Source organism: Serinus canaria, chromosome Z (assembly GCF_022539315.1).
Source record: "Serinus canaria isolate serCan28SL12 chromosome Z, serCan2020, whole genome shotgun sequence".
In the NCBI taxonomy this organism is placed as follows: Eukaryota; Metazoa; Chordata; class Aves; order Passeriformes; family Fringillidae; genus Serinus; species Serinus canaria.
Window position 1 is genome coordinate 59,288,626 of NC_066343.1, and position 21,645 is coordinate 59,310,270.

General features: G+C 38.4%; 1 protein-coding gene across 4 annotated transcripts in view; it reads left to right on the plus strand.

Moving 5' to 3' along the window:
• The window catches only part of ARL15 (ADP ribosylation factor like GTPase 15), a 239,060-nt gene extending 217,807 nt beyond the window's left edge, over positions 1-21,253 (plus strand). For 3 of the 4 annotated variants that reach the window (XM_030237333.2, XM_030237331.2, XM_018920639.3), the window contains one exon: positions 4,247-6,757. In XM_030237333.2, the coding sequence (XP_030093193.1) occupies positions 4,247-4,399 (153 nt within the window). In that variant the 3' untranslated portion in view covers positions 4,400-6,757. Of the gene's footprint in view, positions 1-4,246; positions 6,758-20,888 lie in introns of those variants that run through there. The other variant, XM_050987034.1, reaches the window with a different exon arrangement.
• Positions 21,254-21,645: the final 392 nt, after the last annotated feature.

The following is a 21,645-nucleotide window of genomic DNA, read 5'->3' on the forward strand; positions in this document are numbered from 1 at the left end:
TAGCCTTTGATTGGATATAATACATGTTTTGTTACAATTTTTTGTCCCAATAAAATTTTTCAGTAAAAGAGCAATGAATGAAAAAGTATTTTATTCATTAGGTTCTCCATTTACCAGCCTGGTAATGTAAGTGACTATCTGAATTTTGTGTTTGTTTATAACAGATTAGTCACAGTGGGCTGGAAGCTTTTCTATGTTGATGAAATTTGGTAGTATAATTTTGAATTTGAATGAAAAATAATGCTTTCAATCAGTTATTTTTTTTTTTCATGTTGAATAATAGAGATTACTCTTCTCCTATATTAGAACATCTAAGTTTTCCTATAGATCTTATGTTCACATGGGTGGTGAACTGACTAGATGATGAAGTTCATTAATAGAACATAGAAAAGCTTTCAGCAGGGCCTGGTTGCTCAGTTTACGTATATCAATTTAGTAACATCAGTTCCACACTGCTCTGATAATTTACACCAGCTGAGGTTCTGGGCACTGATCCTTTTTATTGTGTCTTGACTTTTCTAGCACGTAGGTTGAGCAACATTTGATAACCATATGTTTAGTGTATTGTGCCAGTAGAATAGGACTTAGAAGGTGGAGTGTGGGAAGAGTGGGAATTGCATACGTGTATTGTTAGATTTTATTGACTTCAGAATGTGGCATAAATACAATGTCAGGTTCTCTATAAAACAAGGCCCCCATGTGGAGTCAAGACATACAGTGATATCCTGTAAAAATTAGTAAAGAAGTCTTAAATTTAGATTTAATTGGTTGTATTTTCTTCCAAGATTATATCTTTAAAAATTTAGTAATCTCAAAGTAAACTCTTGAAAATGCAAAGCCACTATGTAAATGTGCGTCTCATGCACCAGACTTCTGAAGCATGTTTGAGTCTTTATATTTCACTTCAGCATCCATGAACAGGCAGAAATCTTTTCACTGTTTGTGCAGAGGGGAAGACAGAAGAGCTTCTCTTAGGAGCTCTCCACTTTGTGCTAGTGTGATTGAAGGGAGCTGTAAAGTAGTTACTGCTGATTATGCAAGAACTACCTAGGTGCGTGAGTATTCAGTGAATTTCAGCTTTCTTTGGACACTTGGGTGATCAGTGTACATCCTCTTAGGAAGTCTGCAGGGAATGAGTGTGGATGATGGTCAGTGGGGCAGAAAGGAACTACAAAAACAAACATGGATGGAAAGCTGAGTTCATTCCAGTGGAAAACTCATCTGTATAAAAAGAATTGCGCATCTGATTGTGTCAATCTTTTCATGTTTCATCTGTTGCATGTAAAAAATGGTTCTTTTTTCAAGTCTAAAAAAAGTACTTGCTTTTAGAACAGAATGACTTCTTCTGAGCTGATGGGAGAAGAAGTTACAGTAAATTGGAAAATATTTGGGTCTGCAAACTTCTTTCTGGAAGTTTCAAAGTCCAGAGAGCCCACTCGCAAAACCTTGAGGTGTAGCAAACTCCACTGTAGTATGAAGTTTAAATGAGGAAGTTGTAACACACCACTAAGTGTCCCTTGGCTTGTGAAAATTCACTTCTGTGCTACTTCTGGTTTAGTTAGTTATTATTTGTAAGCCAGTTAGTGTTATTTTTCTAGACTAGTATTAGACACGATCATCTAGCAAATCTTTTTTTTTGCAGAAGGTATGAATGAAATCACTCTTACTTGTGAATATAAGCAATTGTGCTTCCATGCCAGTATCAAACCCTCACATTTTAAAAACAACTACCTAACAAACACTTTCATTTCAGCATTCATCTAGGACCTATTACTGCAGATACTCTGAACTGTTCCTTAGTGGGAAAATGATGACAGCACATCACTAATTTGGTAACATTTTGATTACATAGATAGAAGCAGAAAAAATACATTTTGATCAACTTTGTGTATCCAAATAATTTATCATCAGAATTTGCTTCACTGATTCTGTTGACATCTGGAAACATAGCTTAAAGGCATTGTATTTTCCTTGGCTAGAGGCTACCTTGGCAACTTGTGTGGTATTTGCCCACAAATACACAAGACTCAGTGCTACTTACTGCCATCATTTCCTTGAGCATGTGTTTCTAGTTTTAAAGCCAAGTGCTGTCCTTACTATGAAATGACCTTCCTTCATATGGCAGAGCCCTAATCCAAGAGGCTGTGTAAAGAAGAATGGGGACTGACTTCAGTGAGCTCCAGGGTCTGATGGCAATAGTCTTCCAGTAGAGGGGGTGTGGTGGACATCCTCTGGGTTGTGGGTCTGAAGCATCTTAGATTACTCAGCCATATTTGTCAGCTTAACACCAGCGGGCAGCTCTATCTGCTCGCTGCACTGACACCTTGCTTTGTTATCCTTCCCTGCAGCTTTTACTTCCTCCCTTCGTGTGACAGTCAAGGAGGCTGCTGCTCAAGCAGGCAATAGAGCTTCCCTACCCTGCTTTTCCAATACTGTGATCAGTGCCATTGACTCAGTATAGTAACGGGGGTAAATTCAAGCTGCTGGAAAAGTTGTGATACATCCCTTGTAGATATTAGTATTTTGGTTTTTATGACATGTAATTGTACTAACATATCAGATACTGGTGTGGCACTGAGATAGCAATGCTAAAGAGTTGGTATGTTGCTATTAAAATACTGGTTTGTTGGAGCCCCATTTATTTCAACTTGTATGTTTTCTAAATTCGTTTGAGGGGAAGTGAATGTCAAGTACTGTGTTTCATTTTCAAATGTTTGTGGTACAATTCTACTTCAATGAAGAGAGATTTAAAATTTTTCACAGTGTTGTTTCTGGGTTAGCAGAAATTCTCATCTCAAAACCACCTTTTTTTCTCTAATATTTGTTACTAAACATTCTGGTTGAAATTCCTTTCTAAAAAAATAAGAAAGCCTGCCTGATCATGGTTGAATTTTGTATTATGTGAGTTGATGGAACTCAGCTTGTTTTTTTCTATTAGAATTCATTAATATTAAAATTCATAGTAGATAAACAAAACTGTTGTTTATCACGAGACACTACAAGAGCTACACAGAGATGTTGCAGTTTGCATGGACCATTTTTTTTTGAAAGCCATTTTTTTGTCTTTCCTCTTTCCATTCCTTCTGCACATGGAGCCTTAGGCAGCGTGGCTCCAGCTGCCTGTCTGGGGCCTCTACTGCCTACCATGTTGTGAGTTACCATTCCTGTAATTGTGCTGCATATTTTCGGCACTGTCTCTGCTAAAATAAAATTAGGAGTATTTTGCAATAATTACAATGAACAAAAGTGTGCAAACTAAGTCAGGACTAAATATTTCTGTTGATATATGGACAGTTGCAGGAATCGAGGGATGTTGTTCTGGATGTAAAAACTAAAATTCTATTGGACAAGTCAAATTGTAGAGTAGACTGTTGGGTCAAATACCTTCAAAGACTAAAATTTTAATGAAAACAGTAAACTGTGGAGCAGTATAACCTGCAGGCTGCTGTTCTCTTCTAAGAGACATCAAAAACTTCTTTTTGGTATTGTACGTATCATTTTGAAAAGTGATTGGAATATACTACCAAATTAAAGTCTTTCCTTTCTCAGTCTTTCTGGGTCTGTATTTGTGTCTTGACAGTGGTTGCAATGTCGGTAATGATTAATGTCTCCAAGAAACTGCATCATGTTTCATGTATAATACTACTATCCTACTATCATTTATGTGTTAGTCTTCTATGTTTAATTTTAAAAAAGCTAAGTAATTTTGGAAGAATTTTTATTTTTATAGGATTTTCTTGGTCACAAAGACATGCTGTGCTATAGCTCATGTTTGACTGGAATGTTTAGGATCTGTAATTTTTTTATGTTTACTTTGGGAAGTTACAGTAGTATGGTGACAAATTCTATATCTTAAGTATTTACCAATAAGAGTATAATGAAACATACATTTTTAGCATTGAAATACAAACACAATTTCTTATTTGCTTTGGCTGTTTTGGATATGTTTTTGAGCACACATTTTATATGCTTTGCTGTTTTCCTCAAGTCAGTACAATTCTTCCTCAGACCTCCCATGCTGTTAAATGCATGGGTAGAATGGTAGTTTCCAAGCACCCCTAAAGAAAACACTTTCAGGTCATGTAATGTAACCTGTATTATAAGAGCAGCTGTGGGTAAGATTCTAAAAATGAATATCCTGATTTTTTTACATGTTTTTGTTTGGTTAATTTGGTTTGGGTTTTTAGATGTGAGACAGAGAGTTGTCATAATATAATCCATTGGTCTCTCTTTTTTTCCTTAATAGATAAAAAAATATTTTGAACTTGAGCCACTTGCACGTGGAAAGCGCTGGATTCTTAAACCCTGCTCCTTGGATGATATGGAGGCAGTAAAAGACAGCTTCTCCCTTCTAATAAACTTGCTAGAAGAGAGAGACTTCGAACCTTCAAGAATGTGAAAGGCAAGAGAAAGAAGAGGTTCCCACGCATCCCTGTACCTGCTCACTCTGTCACAGCTTAATTACAGTGTAGTATCAAGGCTGAGCTGTGATATGTTGTTCATACAGAGTTAATGCAGAATGTCCTTTGGTTAAAATAAATGTTCTGTGAATCAGGAACACAGCTATTTCCAGTAAAGTTGTCTGCACTACTGAAGTAAAAAGTTACTCTTTGTTTACCACTATTTCTGCACACTGCATGTTGCTTTCTTGCACCACGATCATCCTTGGTAGAAAAATTTACACGCACAAAAATAACTTAGACCATAAAGGAGGAATTCCACGTCTTACCTTGAATTTTAAAAACAAGTAACGTCTAAAGAATTTATGAGTCTAATTTAGCTTGTTTATTGACCTCACATTATGGAAAAGCACAGCCCTGAGAACCTTAATAGGATACCTAAAATGCAAGCAGTTTCATGTTGATTCAAAGGTTATTCCTGAGGTTTTACTAAGTGAAAACACAGTTGAGGTAGTGGACTCCACAAGGTAGTTGAGTCTCTTCTAAAGTCACTGCAAAACCCTGCCAGAGGCAGTATGGTATTTTGCTGGAAGTTTGCTGAAAAGTAAATTAACAAACAGATGTGCACAGATAACAGTACTTGGGGAAATCAGCTGACATAAACAGGTGATCTAAGTAAAAAGATTTTTGGAAGTATGTGAAAGATTTTAGAAATATACAGAAGTTGAATAAAGTAATAATTTTCATTGAAAGTAGTTTTCCATAAGCAAAGCAGAGCAAATATCTGTTAGTTCGTCTGTGGAGTCTTTATTGCTTGTTGAAAGTATAAGTGATTTTAAATACTTCCTTTATCACTCATTCGTAGACTACTACTGTTATTGTAACATTGCCAAGGCATCTATCCAGTCATTAAGGGTCTTCCAGTGTTTGTACTATAAACTTCTCTTTTCAATGGGGATTATATCTTGTTCTTTCAAACTTCCTCTGGCCTAAATGTTACTTAGAAGATGAAAAAGTAGTAATTGGAAACAACATTTGTAATACATTTAGAAAAAGTTGATTTGGGTCACGTAACACAGTCCACGTTTCCTCTTTCCGTGTTTTCCCCACTAAAACCAGTATTTTGGCTACCTTTTGTTGATTTCTAAAAAACTCATAAACTGATTTTGTCCACTGAAGAAACGTGCCAGGCCACTGGTTCACAGTGACAACAGGGTATGTGCAGATCAGTCACTGGACTGGTGCACGCCTTGAATGCTGTGCCTTGCACATTCAGCTGCCCTTGTGCATGAGTGTCTGCAAACACAAACTCGAGTGAGGTGTCATTAGTTCCTCATCAGCTCTGCTTCTGTCTTGAAACACACAATGCCTTGATTTCGGGGCTTTAAGCAACATTTCTTTCCACTCTGAGCATTTATCTTCTGTTAGAAGTTTATTGTAGTTTCTTGCTAGTTTATTTGGGGATAAGAAAATAGTAAACATCGGCTTTTAAAGGCTCATAAAAGCCATTTCTCTATTAATTGTAATTTTGCTCTTTGATAAACAAAATTTTTCTCATAGGTATTTTAGTTTACTTTTCAATTTCTATTAATTTCTTGCGTTGCTCCCACTGTTGTAGCTGCTTTCTATCATCAAAAAGAAGCTGGGAAAACTGGTAAACTCCTTGTTTAATTTTGAGATGGAATAGGCAGGAAGCCTGAAGGGCATGTCCTTGCTTTGTTTTATGTTCTCTTTCCTGTCAGGTCAATCGTCTCACTGCTAATACTCCTGGAGACAACCAAGAACTGGAATTGTTCATTTTAAAGCACAGAGGAGCCCTGCTTTGATTCAGTTCTCTCTGCACACTTTAGTCTGGACCCAGCTGCCCATCAGTTTCTGTTGTGAGTGCTAAGGAGGTTCTCTTCCCTGGATTTAAAGAGGAGCTGGATCTAATTTACATTTCCAAATTCCCTCATTGCTGACATGAGCTTAAAGGCTATAGAGTCCCCAGATTTCCACAAGGCCCCCATATTTCTGTTCTATTTAAGGACAGTGAAAAATAAGCAGGGAGGAGAAGTAGGAGCATTATTTCCAGAGAAAGCAGACAGTCTGGGAAGGAAAAATGAGGGATTCCAAGCTTTTACTGCTTTTTCATTGGCCATTAAAAAATGTGAAATCACATCTTTTTACTATTTGCCCCTGCTTTTGTTTAGTTATGGACCAAAAGGTACAGGAAATTAAAATAAGCCCAACTCTATTGCACTCTTGAAACTGTACTTATTTCACTCATCAGTGAGTTTGTCTGGTCCAAAAACTTAAGCAGCTCCAACTTTTGGTCGTGATCTCCTGGCTATGCACTATTTGAAGGTGCTACATAACTTACATGGAAATGCCCAAGAAGTCCTTGATAATGTGGTTTTGGAGAATGCCAGTGGCCATTTAGACTAGGACCTTTCCATACTTCAATGATTTTTCTTTAGGCAAATGTCAACTGCACAGAAGCAGTGATTTTAATTTTCAGAATTATTTTAAGTATGCTTTTTCTTACTAATATAGTGATCATTCCTCATCACAGGTTGAAACAATACCTCATAACTGCTGAAGGCTAAGACCAACACTTTACTTTGAATGTAGTACTTCTGTGGTTTTGTGTTGTAGATGGACTTAATGGATGTGTACCTTTTAGATGTCTATAAACAACTTCACCTTTTTATGAGGGGATAACAATGTTCATAGCAGCTCCTGTCACACTTCCTTGTCTATAGTGTTGTTGAATGCTCTGGCTATGGTAGAATATGTAAGCACCATGCAGTTTTTAGATAACCAATCTTAACTGCTTTGGGGTTTTTTTGTTTGTTTGTTTAAATCTTTTCACATGTGTTTGTCATTTAGGTGGAATAAACTTGGGCACTAGGCTCTTCTTTCCATGCAAGCTCATTAAGGAGTGAACATTGTCTTTTTAAAAAAAGATATTGTGCTTTAATGTTCTTTAGCCATCTGTTAAATTACTTTGTGTGTGTGTGTGTGTGTGTGTGTGTGTGTATGTGTGTGTGTGTGTGCCCACACTGGGCTTCTTCTCAGACCTGTGGCTGTCTGCGGTGTCTCAGCCGTCAGAATGAAAACATTATCAATCAGTATCCAACAACAGCTGGTTTTGACAACCTTCTGTCTGCTGCCTAATGCTTTACAACTCATCAGTAAGGCTTCTTTGTCTGCCCACTCTGAGCTGGTAATTTTAACTGCTTCATGTTGTGTCCTGTACTTGTACTTTTAGCATTTGTACGGCTTAAGAGTTAAGTCTTAGTGGGTTTTGATATTCTTTCTTGCTGTATAATGCTCCATGTGTATCTCAGCTTGCCTATTCAAATGCGCTATACAAAAATCTGTGATGTATTATTTCGTTTAACTTCTTGCATTTCATTATATTTATAGAAGTTGCAGATTTTTGTACCGTATTACTTAATACAGTTGCCTTTTTGTAATGGCAATTAATTTATATTACAAAAGTTTGTATCTTTACTGTAGTCAAAAGTATTAGTTAACTGCCATATTATCTTGACTTTATACTAAAAATACAGTATCAACAGAAGTTGACCCAATCAAGTGGTCAACTGCTGACATGGGGAACTTGTACTGTTTGTGATTTATACATGATTTCCACTATCAAAAAAAAAAAAAAAATAAAATAAATAAAATAAAATAAAATAAAATAAACACTGTGTAGAACTGACTTGGTAAGTTTTTGTTTCTTGGGTAAGTAATCAGTTTGGGAGCATGGCATATTACCTTGATGTGGATTCTTCAAGATAAAGTATTTACTCATAGGTGAAAACAAATGCTACTGTGTAATTACTGGTACATCATACATAGTTGCAAATTCACGTACATATGTATGAAATAGAAACCTCCAAATTCAGCTGATTTCTTCCACAGCAAGATGTTTTTACTCTGGAAGTACATCTGAAAGATATTGCAGGTTTATTGGTGAAACAGGGATTGGAATAATCCCTACACAATTACTCCATAATATTAAACTGAGGGACATGTTTATGTGAATTTAAATTATTTTTAAATAAATGACACGGCAAAGTACACATACAAAACAGAAGTTACAGAAGCTGAGCAAAGGAGTATATTCTGGGAAAAATAAGAGCTTGCTGAAATGGCTGAATGTTATCCTGTCAAACACTATTTGAGTAGAAGGTGCTCTCACAGTGCAAGTTGTAACAGCTGATGGAAGGACACCACTGCTAAACCAGACTGGAGTTGGTAATGCAGTTACTGAGGCATGCTTTTCTCAAGTCACTGTTTTTTAAATCTGCCTCTTGATCAAGACTAGGAATGAAATGAAAGATTTGTAAACTGAGAATTCTTTATAATTCTTTTGTTTCATACTAATAGAAACTGAAAACCAGATAATCATGCCTCATTTGATAGCTCTTAAAAGAATTTTCATTAGCTCATTAGCCCTTTGACCTAATAGTTTAAACAAATAAAAACATCTGTTTGTGTCAGCTGTAGGGTTAGTCATCCAGGGCCCAGGTTAACATGAGGATAAGAAGGAGTCCCATATCCAATATAAAAACAAAAAACATACCTTTTTCAGCATCTGTAGTTGAAAAGGATACCTGAAATCAAGCAGGCTGTACTGAATTGTTAGGGGAAGAAACTGAAGAAGACCATTACTCTTTTCAGTCATCTGCCCTCATGAGCAAACTGACTAATTTCATTGTGTGGGTTTGACTGAAGTTTAATTTAAATAGTTCTGAGACATTTATTCTTATTTCTAGCTGTTTATAATGTATTTAAGCTTTTATCACAGCTACGTTTAGAGAAGCCAAAATAGGCTATATATATCATAGCTTGCTCATTATATATGCATTTCATAGGAAAATGTAATATGTGGTATTCTGGTGGGTTTAATGGGATATCATGTTCAGCACTTCCATTTACAATGTCTTAAATATACCTTGATTTTTTAATCACCAAGTCTCTTTAGGAAAGGCAGATATGTGAATGTCAGTATTGATACTAACAGTAGTCTGTGGAGCTCCAGTTACCTGTAGCAGTAAACTGGGAGAAAACAGAAGTATTCTAATCTTGTCAGGTTTAATCTTGTCAGAAAACCCAACTGAAGTAATCAGCAAAAGGCCCAGCATTGGTTTGGGATGATTACGGCAAGAGAGACAGTCTTTGCCTGAAAATGGCCTGAATTGTCTAATATTCTGAGTTGGAAGGAACCCACAAGGATCACTGGGTCCAGCTCCTGGTCCTGCACAGCACCATCTCCAAGAATGGTGCCGTGTGCCTGAGAGCATTGTTGGGAGACTTGAGCTCTGTCTCGCTTGGTGCTGTGATCACTTCCCTCAGGAGCCTGCTCCAGTGCTCAGACACCCTCTGGGGGAAGAACCTTTTCCTGATATCCATCCCAAACATCCCCTGACACAACTCCAGGCCATTCCCTCAGGTCCTGACACTGGTGACTGGTCAGAGAAGAGATCAGAGTCTGCCCCTTTGCTTCCCCTCATGAGGAAGTTGTAGACTGTGATGAAATCTCCCATCAGTCTCCTCCAGGCTGGTTTTGGTAAAGACCTTATTTGTAATAGAAAGGTGTTGCAATTAATTTCTAAGCACAGAAATATATCCTCACACATTAAATAAATTATACATATAACTATATAGATGCATTTGAAAACTTGCCAATTTGCTAAGGAGCAAGAAACATGAATTGTACCTAAAAAATTACAACAAATAAAACTAGCCACCACAGTACTTTTTTCATGTATCACCTTGCAGAAGTGAAACACTGTGGTTCATTTTATTACCATGCAATGTAACTATAATTTATTGCGTTTCAGTGTGCACTAAAATGCATTTGTATGTGGTAAGTAAAAGAAGACAAAAAATCCTTTTGTGGTTTGGCAACTTCCTCGTATGAAGAGCTGCCATCTTTCTAAGGAATCGTTGAACATTGAAGGACAGGAACTTTGTAACTTCGTTTAAAACAGTGCCAGCTGAAATGCTAAATCATGGAAATCCCAAACAAAAGGTCTGTTGCTGTTCAAACGCATAATTCCAGAGATGGTAGGCAGGAGAGAGGAAATCATGACTTGCATAAAAATGTTGGAAAACCAAAACAAGTTTGATGGCCAATCACGCAGCAAAGTATTTGGTGTTTTCACAATATGACAGTCTTGAATTTTGAAGGTTGATAGATATTTCAGGATTAAAAAGGCATCCTGTGAAAAAATATAAAGAGTGTAATTTTATAGTAGTTTACATTTTGGGTTTGTTTTTTTTTTGACATGATCCCTTGAAAGCAGTAATTCCTGCTGTGCATTAAAGTTGGCACTTTAAAAATCTCATCTATATAGACATGAATCCACTTTCTGTTCTGTTAACATACACTAAAGTAGCATTTTCTGTCTTTTGTCACCTTTTCATTTATTTGAAAGCATTTATCCTAGCATTTCCTCACAGAAACTTATACCCAAATTGCTGTATTATTGTAACTTTTGAAGACCCCATTTCTGATAGTATCAAATTTTAATGCTTGTGAAAACAAATACCTGTTTGCAAAACTACATCAGAACTATTTTATTATAGCTTTGCCATGTATGGTATTTTTGTAGAACCCGGATATTCAAGATGTGAATGAGATTGGCGCCATTTAAAATTAACACTGATTAAATGCAGTATCTGGGAAACTTTTTTCCTTTTTTTTTTTGTCTAACAGTGGAATGAAAAATGCAATATCATCCTTTTCTCAATATTTATCTTGCTGCAGAGAAGAAATTAGCACTCGTTTTCAATAACATGAGTTATAACAACATTTAACAGTCCATTTTTAACAAATTACTTTGTTTGCCAGCTAAGTAGTTGTAGTCCTCTCTGGTTTACACATGTGTGTCAGAATTGAAAGAATCAAATTGAACTTCCTTCAACTATTTGAAACTAAGGTTGATTTTTAAAAATGCTAATTGCCTTGTCTAAAATAGTTTTTGCATGGTTTGCAGGAGTGTGATTGATGCAGGAAAGTTCACTTTTGCCTTGAAGATATAGAGCATGACCTTTTGGTTACAGTAAATACAGTACTGCAAGTCTGTGAAAGTCATCACATATACTAAAGGTATTGAGACCATTTACCTCACATTCCTTTCTATTAGCTTCCACAATTAACATGATCCACAGCTGAAAAAATAATTCTGGTTGTCAGTGATAAATGGGGTGAAATCGTCAATCACTGAAGTTGACAGTATTATTTTTAAAAGATATTGCAAACAAATGTTTACCCTAAGATAGCAGTATGTTGCTGTGGCTTTTTTCTTTGGGGTTCTCTCATTTCATTCACATGGCATGCTGACTTCAGGGCTCATTCTCAGACTAAAGAGAGCTTCTTTTGCTTTTCTTGGTTTTTTGGTTTTGTTTTTTTTGGGTTTGGTTTTTTTTTTTGATTTCTGGAACATTAAGAACACCAAACATCCATGCACCAAAGTCTTTTACCTCTTACCAGGAACATTCCTGGTAAACTTCTGAGATCTGAGACGGAACATCAGCTCTTTGTTTATTTGTTTTCTTTTCTTGGTATGATGTGCAGACCTGAGATTTCAGTTCAGGCCTGTCTCCACTAAGAGGTGCCTGTAATATAGGATTCTACTATTATGGGCTATATAAATATCTTGCCTATTTTTAGCACTTGCTTTTGATCTCTGAAGAATTTTAATATCAAGGTCAAATATGGTGATTTCATATGTAGATGTATTGGTGACAAAGACACTTAAGAAAATGTAGGCTGTGTTTGTAGATTAGAAATATCTTGTTTTCTAGGTTCTCAATAATGAGGACAAATCTTTCATAAAACTGCTGTGGGATGGTAAATCTGTCTGCTTATGATTCAGAAGGCAGTTTTGCTTTTAGGTTTTGGATCAAAGCAAATTAAACAGAAACTGTTTTTTCTTTCAAGTGTGGTGCTTTATGTGGATACCAGTGATTAGCATGCTCTCAAGCACTTGGTCTGTGAGAGCCATTTCACATCTAACCTGATGAAAGCCTGAGGAGGTGCTCACTAGAAGTTAGTGTTTCCAGTTAGTGACTGGATCCTTCTAATTTCTGCCTGCTGTAACATTTTAAAACCCCTTGATGTTCACACCTGTTTGCACATCTCTCTCCTGTGTCACACAAGTGTGTCCTTGGAGCGGTTGTTAACACAGGTCTGGAATTCCCCTGGCACCCAAGGACCAGTTCATTCATGGTTGTCATGAGACACAGAATTCTGTTCTTTCTTCATCAGAGTGTGCATGGAGGCTCATTTTCTCATCATCTTTTGTGTTTCCATATCTGCTTATTTTGGGTGGGAACTCTGGTTCATGCAATAATTGGTCTTTGATGATGGTTTTGTCTTTCATCAAAGCAAGAACTATTACAGGAAGATAGTTCTGAGACTCTCTTTTCTGATCAAAATTACAGGTTACAATACAAATAGCTAGAAAATGTAATTGTTAGTAGATGGCTTGGAATATTACTAAAAGCCAAGATCAAAAGTGCCTTGCTCCAGCTAACTATACTGAAAGTTGATTTTCATTTACTAATGTCAGAATTAAACCAGAAAAGTTGCCAAAATTAGATAATGTCTGGTTTGGCGTAAGGAACGCAGAAGGTGAGCCTGGTGAGGTGTGGGCACTGAATGGCACTGAGACCTCAGGCACTGAGGCCCCCTCAGGGATGGCCATATACCTGAGCCTATGACCCACCAGCCATGAGATATTTGTTTGCCGCAGGGCTGAGGGGAGACACCGGTTTGAGGAAGCCTTGGCAGGGGCTCTACCTCCCCTGGCAATGCCAACCCATGTGCTCCAGAGCCACGTGCTGATGACCTGCAGCCAGAGCTCCAGTGGAGCCGCTGCCTGCTGTTGGTGCCTCTGCCATGGGAACCCTGCCGGGCTAGTCAGGAGCTGTGTGTGGCTTGCAGCCAGGCACCAGCCATGCCTGGCTCACCGAGACAGCCACTTTTCAGGGTGACGAAAGAAATACTGAAATGGGAAAATCACTGCTGGTGGCATGCCTTCACACCTGTCATGCTGTATTACAGTCTCAGTCTTTGATTATTGGTCCCATAAAGGTGTCATTTTCTTCATGTTATTAAAGCAATTACCGTTATTATACTTAATTTGTCCTTTCCGAAGGGAGCAAGAATAAATGAGGGAGGATTTGCATACAAATTGAGCCTGATGTGGGGGGAAATTGCAGCAGGTGGTGCGGCTGTGAGGAGATGTTATACAGGAGCATGGCCAGAGCTGCCCTCCTCCGCAGCCCTGCGCTGGTGACCCTTTGAGGAATGTCTCACAACTGTCTGGTGGATTCATTTGAATGAGGGACAGTTTGGCTCACTGTCATCCTGGGCAGATCAAAGCCGGTGCCTTGGCAGGCTGCATGGACAGAGGAGGCATGTGAAAGGTCTCCCCACCCCCAGGGCAAGTCCTTTTTCCTGGCACTGCTCAACCCTCCCCACGTTTCTTGCAGGGGCCTGCCCATTCCCATGCATCCTGTCACAGGCTACCATGAATCACTACCATAAATAACAAAGATGCTAATTTTTGGAGTGCAACTCTATGAACTTCTTCAAAAAGCATTTTTGACTGTAATCTGTTCCACCAGAAACCTGTTTTATCTCTTCATCTACATCTGTTACTCAGTACTAATCCTCCTATTACGCCCTCTCAAGCTTTCCCCTTGCATACAACGTTTTCAAAAGCAAACACTTTCCAATATGTTTCTGCATTCTTAGTGAAAACAAACAAACTAACAAACAAACCTAGATGTCAGGGTGTTCAGATAACGTACAATGTGTTTTTATTTAATGTGAAGAGATACAAGAAAAAAGACATGTTGACCTCCCTCCAGTAAATTTTCTCAAGAACATTGCAAAATGCATGTAAACTCCCTTGGCCTATTCAACCTTTCCAGATGCATCACTCTCCTGGGTAGTTAGACAGATGTAGAGTCAAGTGGGAGTGCAGATAAGCATGTTGGATACCACCACTGCACTGAAATATGTAGACCTCCATATGGTAAGGTAAATGCCATCATTTTTTCCCCCATTTTAAAGTTTCCCATGAGGAAACTTAAGCTGTATCTGTGGTTACAGAACAAAGGAAAAATCTTGTTACATGCGTTTTTTAAAATATCTCTTTCATGTAATCATTTATGGGCTGTGATAGCTGGAGTACATAAATTGTTTCAATATTTATTTCTCTTTCAGAATTGCTTGGATTTTTCTTCACCTGTCAAAATGACTTGCTTCTATTGAGCAGTGTCTCTATTCTTCATGTCTATATTCTGCGGTTACTTTAAGGCTACAGTATAACAGATTCAGTTTCTTGAACTGAAAGTTGTAGAAAATTCAGAGAGAAAAACATTACCAAAGTAACTCATCAAGAGTACTGTAGGAAAGATCCTTGTATATGAGAAAATAAGTTGAAAACAATAGAAAATATGACACTGATATTTCAAAGGATGCAAATATGAGATTCTATTACCAGAACTGTTTTAGTGTCAGATATGCATAACTATAATTAACTTTATTTTGAAATTTTGTCATCTATCCTCATTTCTCTGTATGTCTTTGTTACACATCTTTCCAAACTGCACATGGTGTGGTTTTGATGCCGAGTGAAATTCCCTGTCTTCTTGCAGTTATCCCAAATATCAAAATTAGGCCAGGATTGGCCTATCCTCATCCTAAAGCAGTTGTCAACCCTTTTATGGGGACTTCCAGCTCCCTGTGGTGCTGATGGTCCCGCAGGTTGGGGATTGTCCTTTTCCCCTCCATCTGTGAATTCACTGCGTATCTGCAGCATTCACACAGCATGGAATGAGTGTCCAGTGGCTGAAAAGTCTTCCATGAATGAAAAGACAGGACAGAAATATTTGGAGCAAGAGAGCATTTCCTTAGCGGAGAATGAGTGCAGGGTGAATTTAGGAAATCTATATTACTTGACCAGAGGGGGTGATGAGTATCAACTTCCCTCACACAGGATAAAGGTAGCTCAGAAACAGAGGCTTAGTTTATTGGTCCATCACCTTCCAAACATCCTTGGTCATGGTATCATGGATGTGGGTCTTGAGGATCAGGTAGAAGAGGCGAATTTTTTCTCTCTGACTGGCCAGGTCACTCTCTATGCCTTTTTTTGCTAGGACAGGCAGGTTTACTTTATTTTTTCCCATCTCATGGCCATCAGGCAGTTCCCTGAATTGGTGGGTCTGGTGCCTGCCCAGAAACCGCCTGGTTCAGAGCACTGGTCCTCACCTTACCTATTCAGCTAAAAGCATAAAAAACAACTAAACTTTTCTAGATTTCTTGCTTCATTTCTTGCTCTTCAAGATCCAGGATAAGGCCCCAACATCCAAAGGATGAGATTCCTTCCTCTCACACAGCCACAGTAACTGTGAGGCCTGGGAATGCCTTGAGCAGTGACTTGGCTGCAGGCAACCTCTTCTCCATGGAAGGTGGTGTCTGTGGCACAGCTCAGCACACAGGCTGCCTAGCAGCACAGCTTAGCCCCCCTAACAATATGGCACCATGCCATGGCACATCTGCTCACACCATTGCCAGACAACATCCCCAAATAATTCTGGGAAATATTTTCTTAATTGTCTGTTTTTCTCAGATTCTCTCTCCCCATCTCAAGCAATTGAAATCTTGCTGGGAGAAAGGGCACTTTTTAAAATTTTGCTTACAAGTTAGTGTGGAGAGTGGTACAGATGCAGTACTGTCCTTCAAGGATGCCAGTTTTGTCTGGAGCCTTCCACAGAATCTCCACTGTCTGTTGGATATGAGCTGAGACCTGTTGGGCTGCTGACATTCAGACCATCATCACATGAGCAGTTGTTTACAGGTGTAGGTAATGGTTTGAAGCATGAATATTTTCAGACAGAAACTGCTGCATGACCTGTAGCTATCTTGCAATCCAGACAGAGCAACAGTTAAAACAGATGAATTTGTGTCAATATTTTCCCATTTTTATCTAGGTTTGATGGGGTGCCTTTGAATGTCTGTCTGGGCAGTTACTGGCTGTTAGCTCTCTAGGGAAGATGTTTTGTCTGATACAGTGATCTGTTTCTATCAATTCTCATTCTCACATCAATATTTAATCAGGGCCATGTTTTGTGCTGTTGGAACATCCTAACTTAGCTTCATTATTCTAACTATAGCTCAGTCTCCTTTGTGATTCAAATAGCTTTACAAGCCCACTGCATTCAGCCTCACTCCATTCTTTACAAAAGTGAGGACTTCTTTTTCTTCCATTTGGCAGAGAGAGAGATCAAATGCAGAATAATTTTGACCTAAAGATCATCTGAACTCTGAGGCAGTGATGGTGCTTGAGCATAGGCTCTCACTGCAGTGCTTTCCCTATGCAACCAAGGCCTCCCACAGATGAGACCAGCAAAGCAAGTTTGTAATCCTTTCATGTTAAGCTTCCCAAGGCACTTTCACTTTGGTAACTCAATGAAATTTGTCTGGTAACAAGGGGCTTGATTTCACTAATCACAACTAGCATGCAATTCTCTTGCACCTTGCAAACAGTTATGACTCTCTCTTCTGCAGCTGTTCTGCAGGGGGGACAAGGTTGTGTGCCCAGCATGGCTTGAGTTTTAGTTTTGTCAGAGAGTCCTTTGGGAAAAATCTGCATTTTGCATTGTAGTACTATGGTTTTGGGTAGGCAGTGTGTACAACAGTGTAATTTCACCTGGTACAGGCATTGTATATTTACATCTTGGGTCACATTAGGAAGATGATTGAATGATGGTTTTCATGAAAGACTAATTTTAAAGAGTCTTTTGTCTAAACATTTCATAGATTTATCCTTTTATGTGGTCTGTACAAGAAAGGATCTGTTGGATGTAGTTAATTTCTTTCAGCTGTAGCTAGACATTCACATATATCTTTTAACCATGAGATGCCAAACCCAGTTAGCCATAAAGAAAGGATATCTGTTCACAGTTTGGAATCAGTTCTATTGCCTGTTTCAAACCCTCACTATTGGATTGATGGACAGTTATTTAAATATGCCATTTGTTTTTTGCTATAATTCAAATCAACTATTTTCTAATTTTGAGGCAAAAGTTCAAAATGATTCTATTTAAACCGAATTGTGCTATGTGACTATTTCAGCCTCAAATAATTTGAACTAAGTAAAATTGTTTACAATTTTATTTAAAAAATAGGGAAAGAAAATTTTCTTTAAATTGAAGTAATTTATGATTAAGTAATTTATTTTCAAATGAAAATATACTTTTGTAAATTTGATGTGCCATGATATTACATCTCTTCTGAACATGATATATCCATCTGTACAGTTATCCCTGACTCACCAGAGCTGAATGGCAATTGAACACTGTTCAACAGTGAGTCACCAGTGCCACTTCTTGCAACCCATACTTGGTTTTTCAATAGGTCTGTTCCTACCTACTGCTCTTCATGATCTGAAAGGACTGCATGCAGACATATTGCAGCTGATGCTTGTTTTAGGTACATGTGGAGAGATTATGTGCCTTATTTCATTCTGGTTCCCCTCTGGAGTAGTTTTATCCACACTGCTTCATACAAGATTAAGTTCAATCCTTCTTATTTTCACTAATGCTTTCCAATGAAATGCCTTGGGATGACTAACACCCAGGTGAGCCTGCAGTCTCCATCTGGTTTCCTTGGTGGTGAATTTTTGAGGAGTTTATTTCTGCCCTTACTCATATTCAGCCCCTGGTGTTAGCACCAGTGCCACAGCTTCAGCTTCCACTATGGCAATGTAGAGCAGCAGCACTGGGAACCAAAAGTTCACACTGACCAGTGTATCCTTTTCTCAGAAAAAACAAAACATTCTAAATAACCTGCCACACACTGAAGCAGTATAAACTTTCATCTTACTTCACAGTTTTCAAGATAAAATAAACTGGTTTCCTGCTTAACTTTAGCTTTCTTGTAAATCTTCTAAACAGTCATCAATCTTCTACAGCTTGCACACGCCAGGTCAGCAAGCACAGTAACAGAGGCTCACCAAAATAAGTTTACTGCAGATTCTAAACATGTGGCACAGTTTTTGTGCTGTATCATTTCAATTTTGTGATGTTATCTTTTCAATTAAGAGGTTGCTGTTTCTTTTGTTCATGGAGACAAAAGCAAGAAAGCAAACACGTACGAGGCAGACCCTGGTTTGCAGTATTGAAATAGAAGAAATAGATGAAACGTTTCACTATCTTGACTGTATCGGTGCACTCAGGCTGGATAAATTAAGAGTCCTCTGAACCTAAATAAAGGTATATGAAATGCCTTCTTCAATTATGTTGAATATGAACCAACTCTATTTTTAAGAGGTTGTATCTAGTATGTCTGTATTCAGTCCTGTTTCTTCCCCCACATCCCCCTGCTGCCTTTCCTTGTTAATTCATTTAAACAGGGTTTCTTTCTGCTCAATTTGCATTCAAATGGCTGTCAGGGGAATTTATGGAAATAATATAAGTGCTTTTATCATTGTGTATTTAGTCACATGTGCTAATTTTCAAAAGATGAACTTGTCTAGCGCCTTAGCCAAAGAAAGAGTCATGCACCAGCCTTTACAAGGCTGCAAAGCCATGAACTCCCAGACCAGCCTCCCAAGTAATGATTTTTTTTGGCTCAGCTGATGTATCTTTGTCTGTTGTTTTGGATAGCCCATCTTATCCCATTTCTGGCAGTTATTTCCTTCTTCATCTTCCTCTTTTGCAATGGAGGTAGCACCAGATGCCCATCTCGAGATTCAGCCCACACTGGAATCCCTTTCTTCTTTGTCTTCAGCAGTAAAACACATGTTCACTGAGTTTTGGAAATTTCACTTTGTGTGTTGTTTCTTTTCCTCAGTTAGTGTTAGAGCAATAGTGGGGCACATCTCACAGCTAGCAGTAGCCCTGCAAAGGCCACCATGAAATACCAATTTCTGCCTCTGGGGACTGAGTCTCTGAAAGCTGAGTCTGCCCCCTCCTTTTCTCAAAGTCACAGTCAGCAGATTCCCCAGCCCTCAGTGTATTTGGTAATAGCTTCAGCAAATTCACAGCCAAGACAAACTCAATTTTGACCAAACCTGACATTGCTGGCTTATAAAATTGAACATGTAGTTATACCTTAGGCAACATAAGATACTTTTTGGTCTGGCTCATTTAAGACCCAAGTAACTTGCTCTTTTTGGCCCTTGATGACAAATTCTTCCTCCTCTGGCTTGTTGAAAATTGGAATAATCAGTAGAGAAAAAGACTTCCATAAAGCATGTAAATTGTTAATGAAAATAGTTGGTGACAGAAGTATGGTAGTTTTTCAGACAAAATGGTAGACATTTATATTTTAGATCTACCATTAAGCTGTCTTTGTGGCAGATTATCCACTTTATTTTCACATATTTTCTAGAAGAAAGGGAGGAATTGTGTAAACATGAAAATGATATATTTCAAGACTTTCAATCCAGTGAGTTTTAGATAATTTTTGTTACTCTGCCCTTATTTGGAAAGTATATAATTTATAAAATGCCAAAAAAGAGGCCCCATTCATTAAGTGAGTGTGAGTTAGTGATTTAATTATGAAATTCCTGAAATGGTGGAAGGTCAAAGGGAGAGTCACAGAAGTTTTCAAATCTGTAGCTCAAGAAAAGTAATGTCATGTCCAAGTATATTTAGTGAATGATAATGCAAACCACAGACAAATACAGAGGAGAGGAGAGAATAAATTCCCTGGCTCAGGCTGGGAATGTATTGAATGCTTAGAGCCAGAGAAACAATAATTTAGAGGGGAGTATTTCCCTGGATTCTGCACTACTAATAAATCATTGCTGGTCATGCAATTTCTAGTGGTCCCAGCAATGATTACATTTTGCATACACTGGTCACACTTTGAGCCTACATAGTGTCCTTTGTTCTGCTCGCTGCATTACTAATGCTCCAGGTGCTCTCAGGTGCTGAGGAACAACAGTTTTGTATAAAAAGGAAGAGGTGTGAATCTGTCTTTATGCAACACACTCATACATATACATACACCACACCTCAGGTCCAAGGAAAATATTATTTATGATACAAGTTTTTCAGAATTGCCATTGTAAATTAGAAAAAGATTTTGTAAAATAGGTAGAAATCTTAAAATTTAAATTAAATTCTATTTCTGAGCATATTTTCCTTGTAGAGAGGACGAGAAGCAGCAAAACCTGCCAGTCTATCTCAGATGGTGTGAGTATGAGTTGCCTTGTGCTCATAAATGACTTAAAATTCTTTGAAGAAAGGCAATTACTAAGGGGAAAGTATCATCTATCTGACTTACAGTATGCAATGTCTTCATCTCAAGGAATTGTGACTCCTTGGGGTGTGAGCAGAGGTAAAGAATATGCTGCAGTAAACTGGGGGAACAGAGTCTGGAGGTGGGTGCTGAGCCATAAATAGCACAAAGCCTGCAACATTATGGAGGACGGAATGAGTACAGCTCACTCATTTTTTTCCCAGGGAAGGAGTACATGTGCATATTCCAAGCCACTGGAAGAACATTCACTAATGCATGCATTAGTTTGAAAGGACTGTTGGGTCTGAAAACCCTTCTTCCAGAAAGGACAAAAAGTCAAAATACCCAATGCCTATCGGGGCAAGAACTTACCCAAGATTAATTGGTGGAGAGTTTCAAAAAGATCCCTATGAACAGCTGTGGAGGACACAGAGTGCTTTCTGGAAGGCAGAGTTGTTCCTCCATCCCTGCGGAGCTGGTGGAAGGACAGCCCAGAGACTGCAGATGAAAATCCTGGCACCAAGCAGTAAGAGCCTGCTGAGAGGAACAGAGAACCAGCCGCCAAACCCCAGCAGTGATGGAGAAAACTTTCTGCAGACTACAGAAGACTCTGCCAGGTGTGCTGGTACTAGGGAAGCCACTGGGTTGACTGGACCAAAGCCTGGAAGCAAGGTTTGATCTCTGTTTGAAAATCCACCAAAATAAAATGTCAAGACACGTCTATTGCAGAGTGTGCTTACTTAGGTGTTGTCACGGTATTGAAGGACTATTACTAATTAAAGCATCAGCAGAGCAAATCACAAATCAAAGCTGGGATTTAAGTTTGTCTCCTAAGCAGCTCACTAATGTGAGCTAGCTGAGCAAACTAGAGTTTCTTCAAGGCTGAAGATAGGTAGCAACAGAAAGAGCAACAGGGCCTCAGACAGTGGAAAACAAAAGATGGGGATGGTAAAAGTGCAGAACAATGTTTCCAAGCTGAAT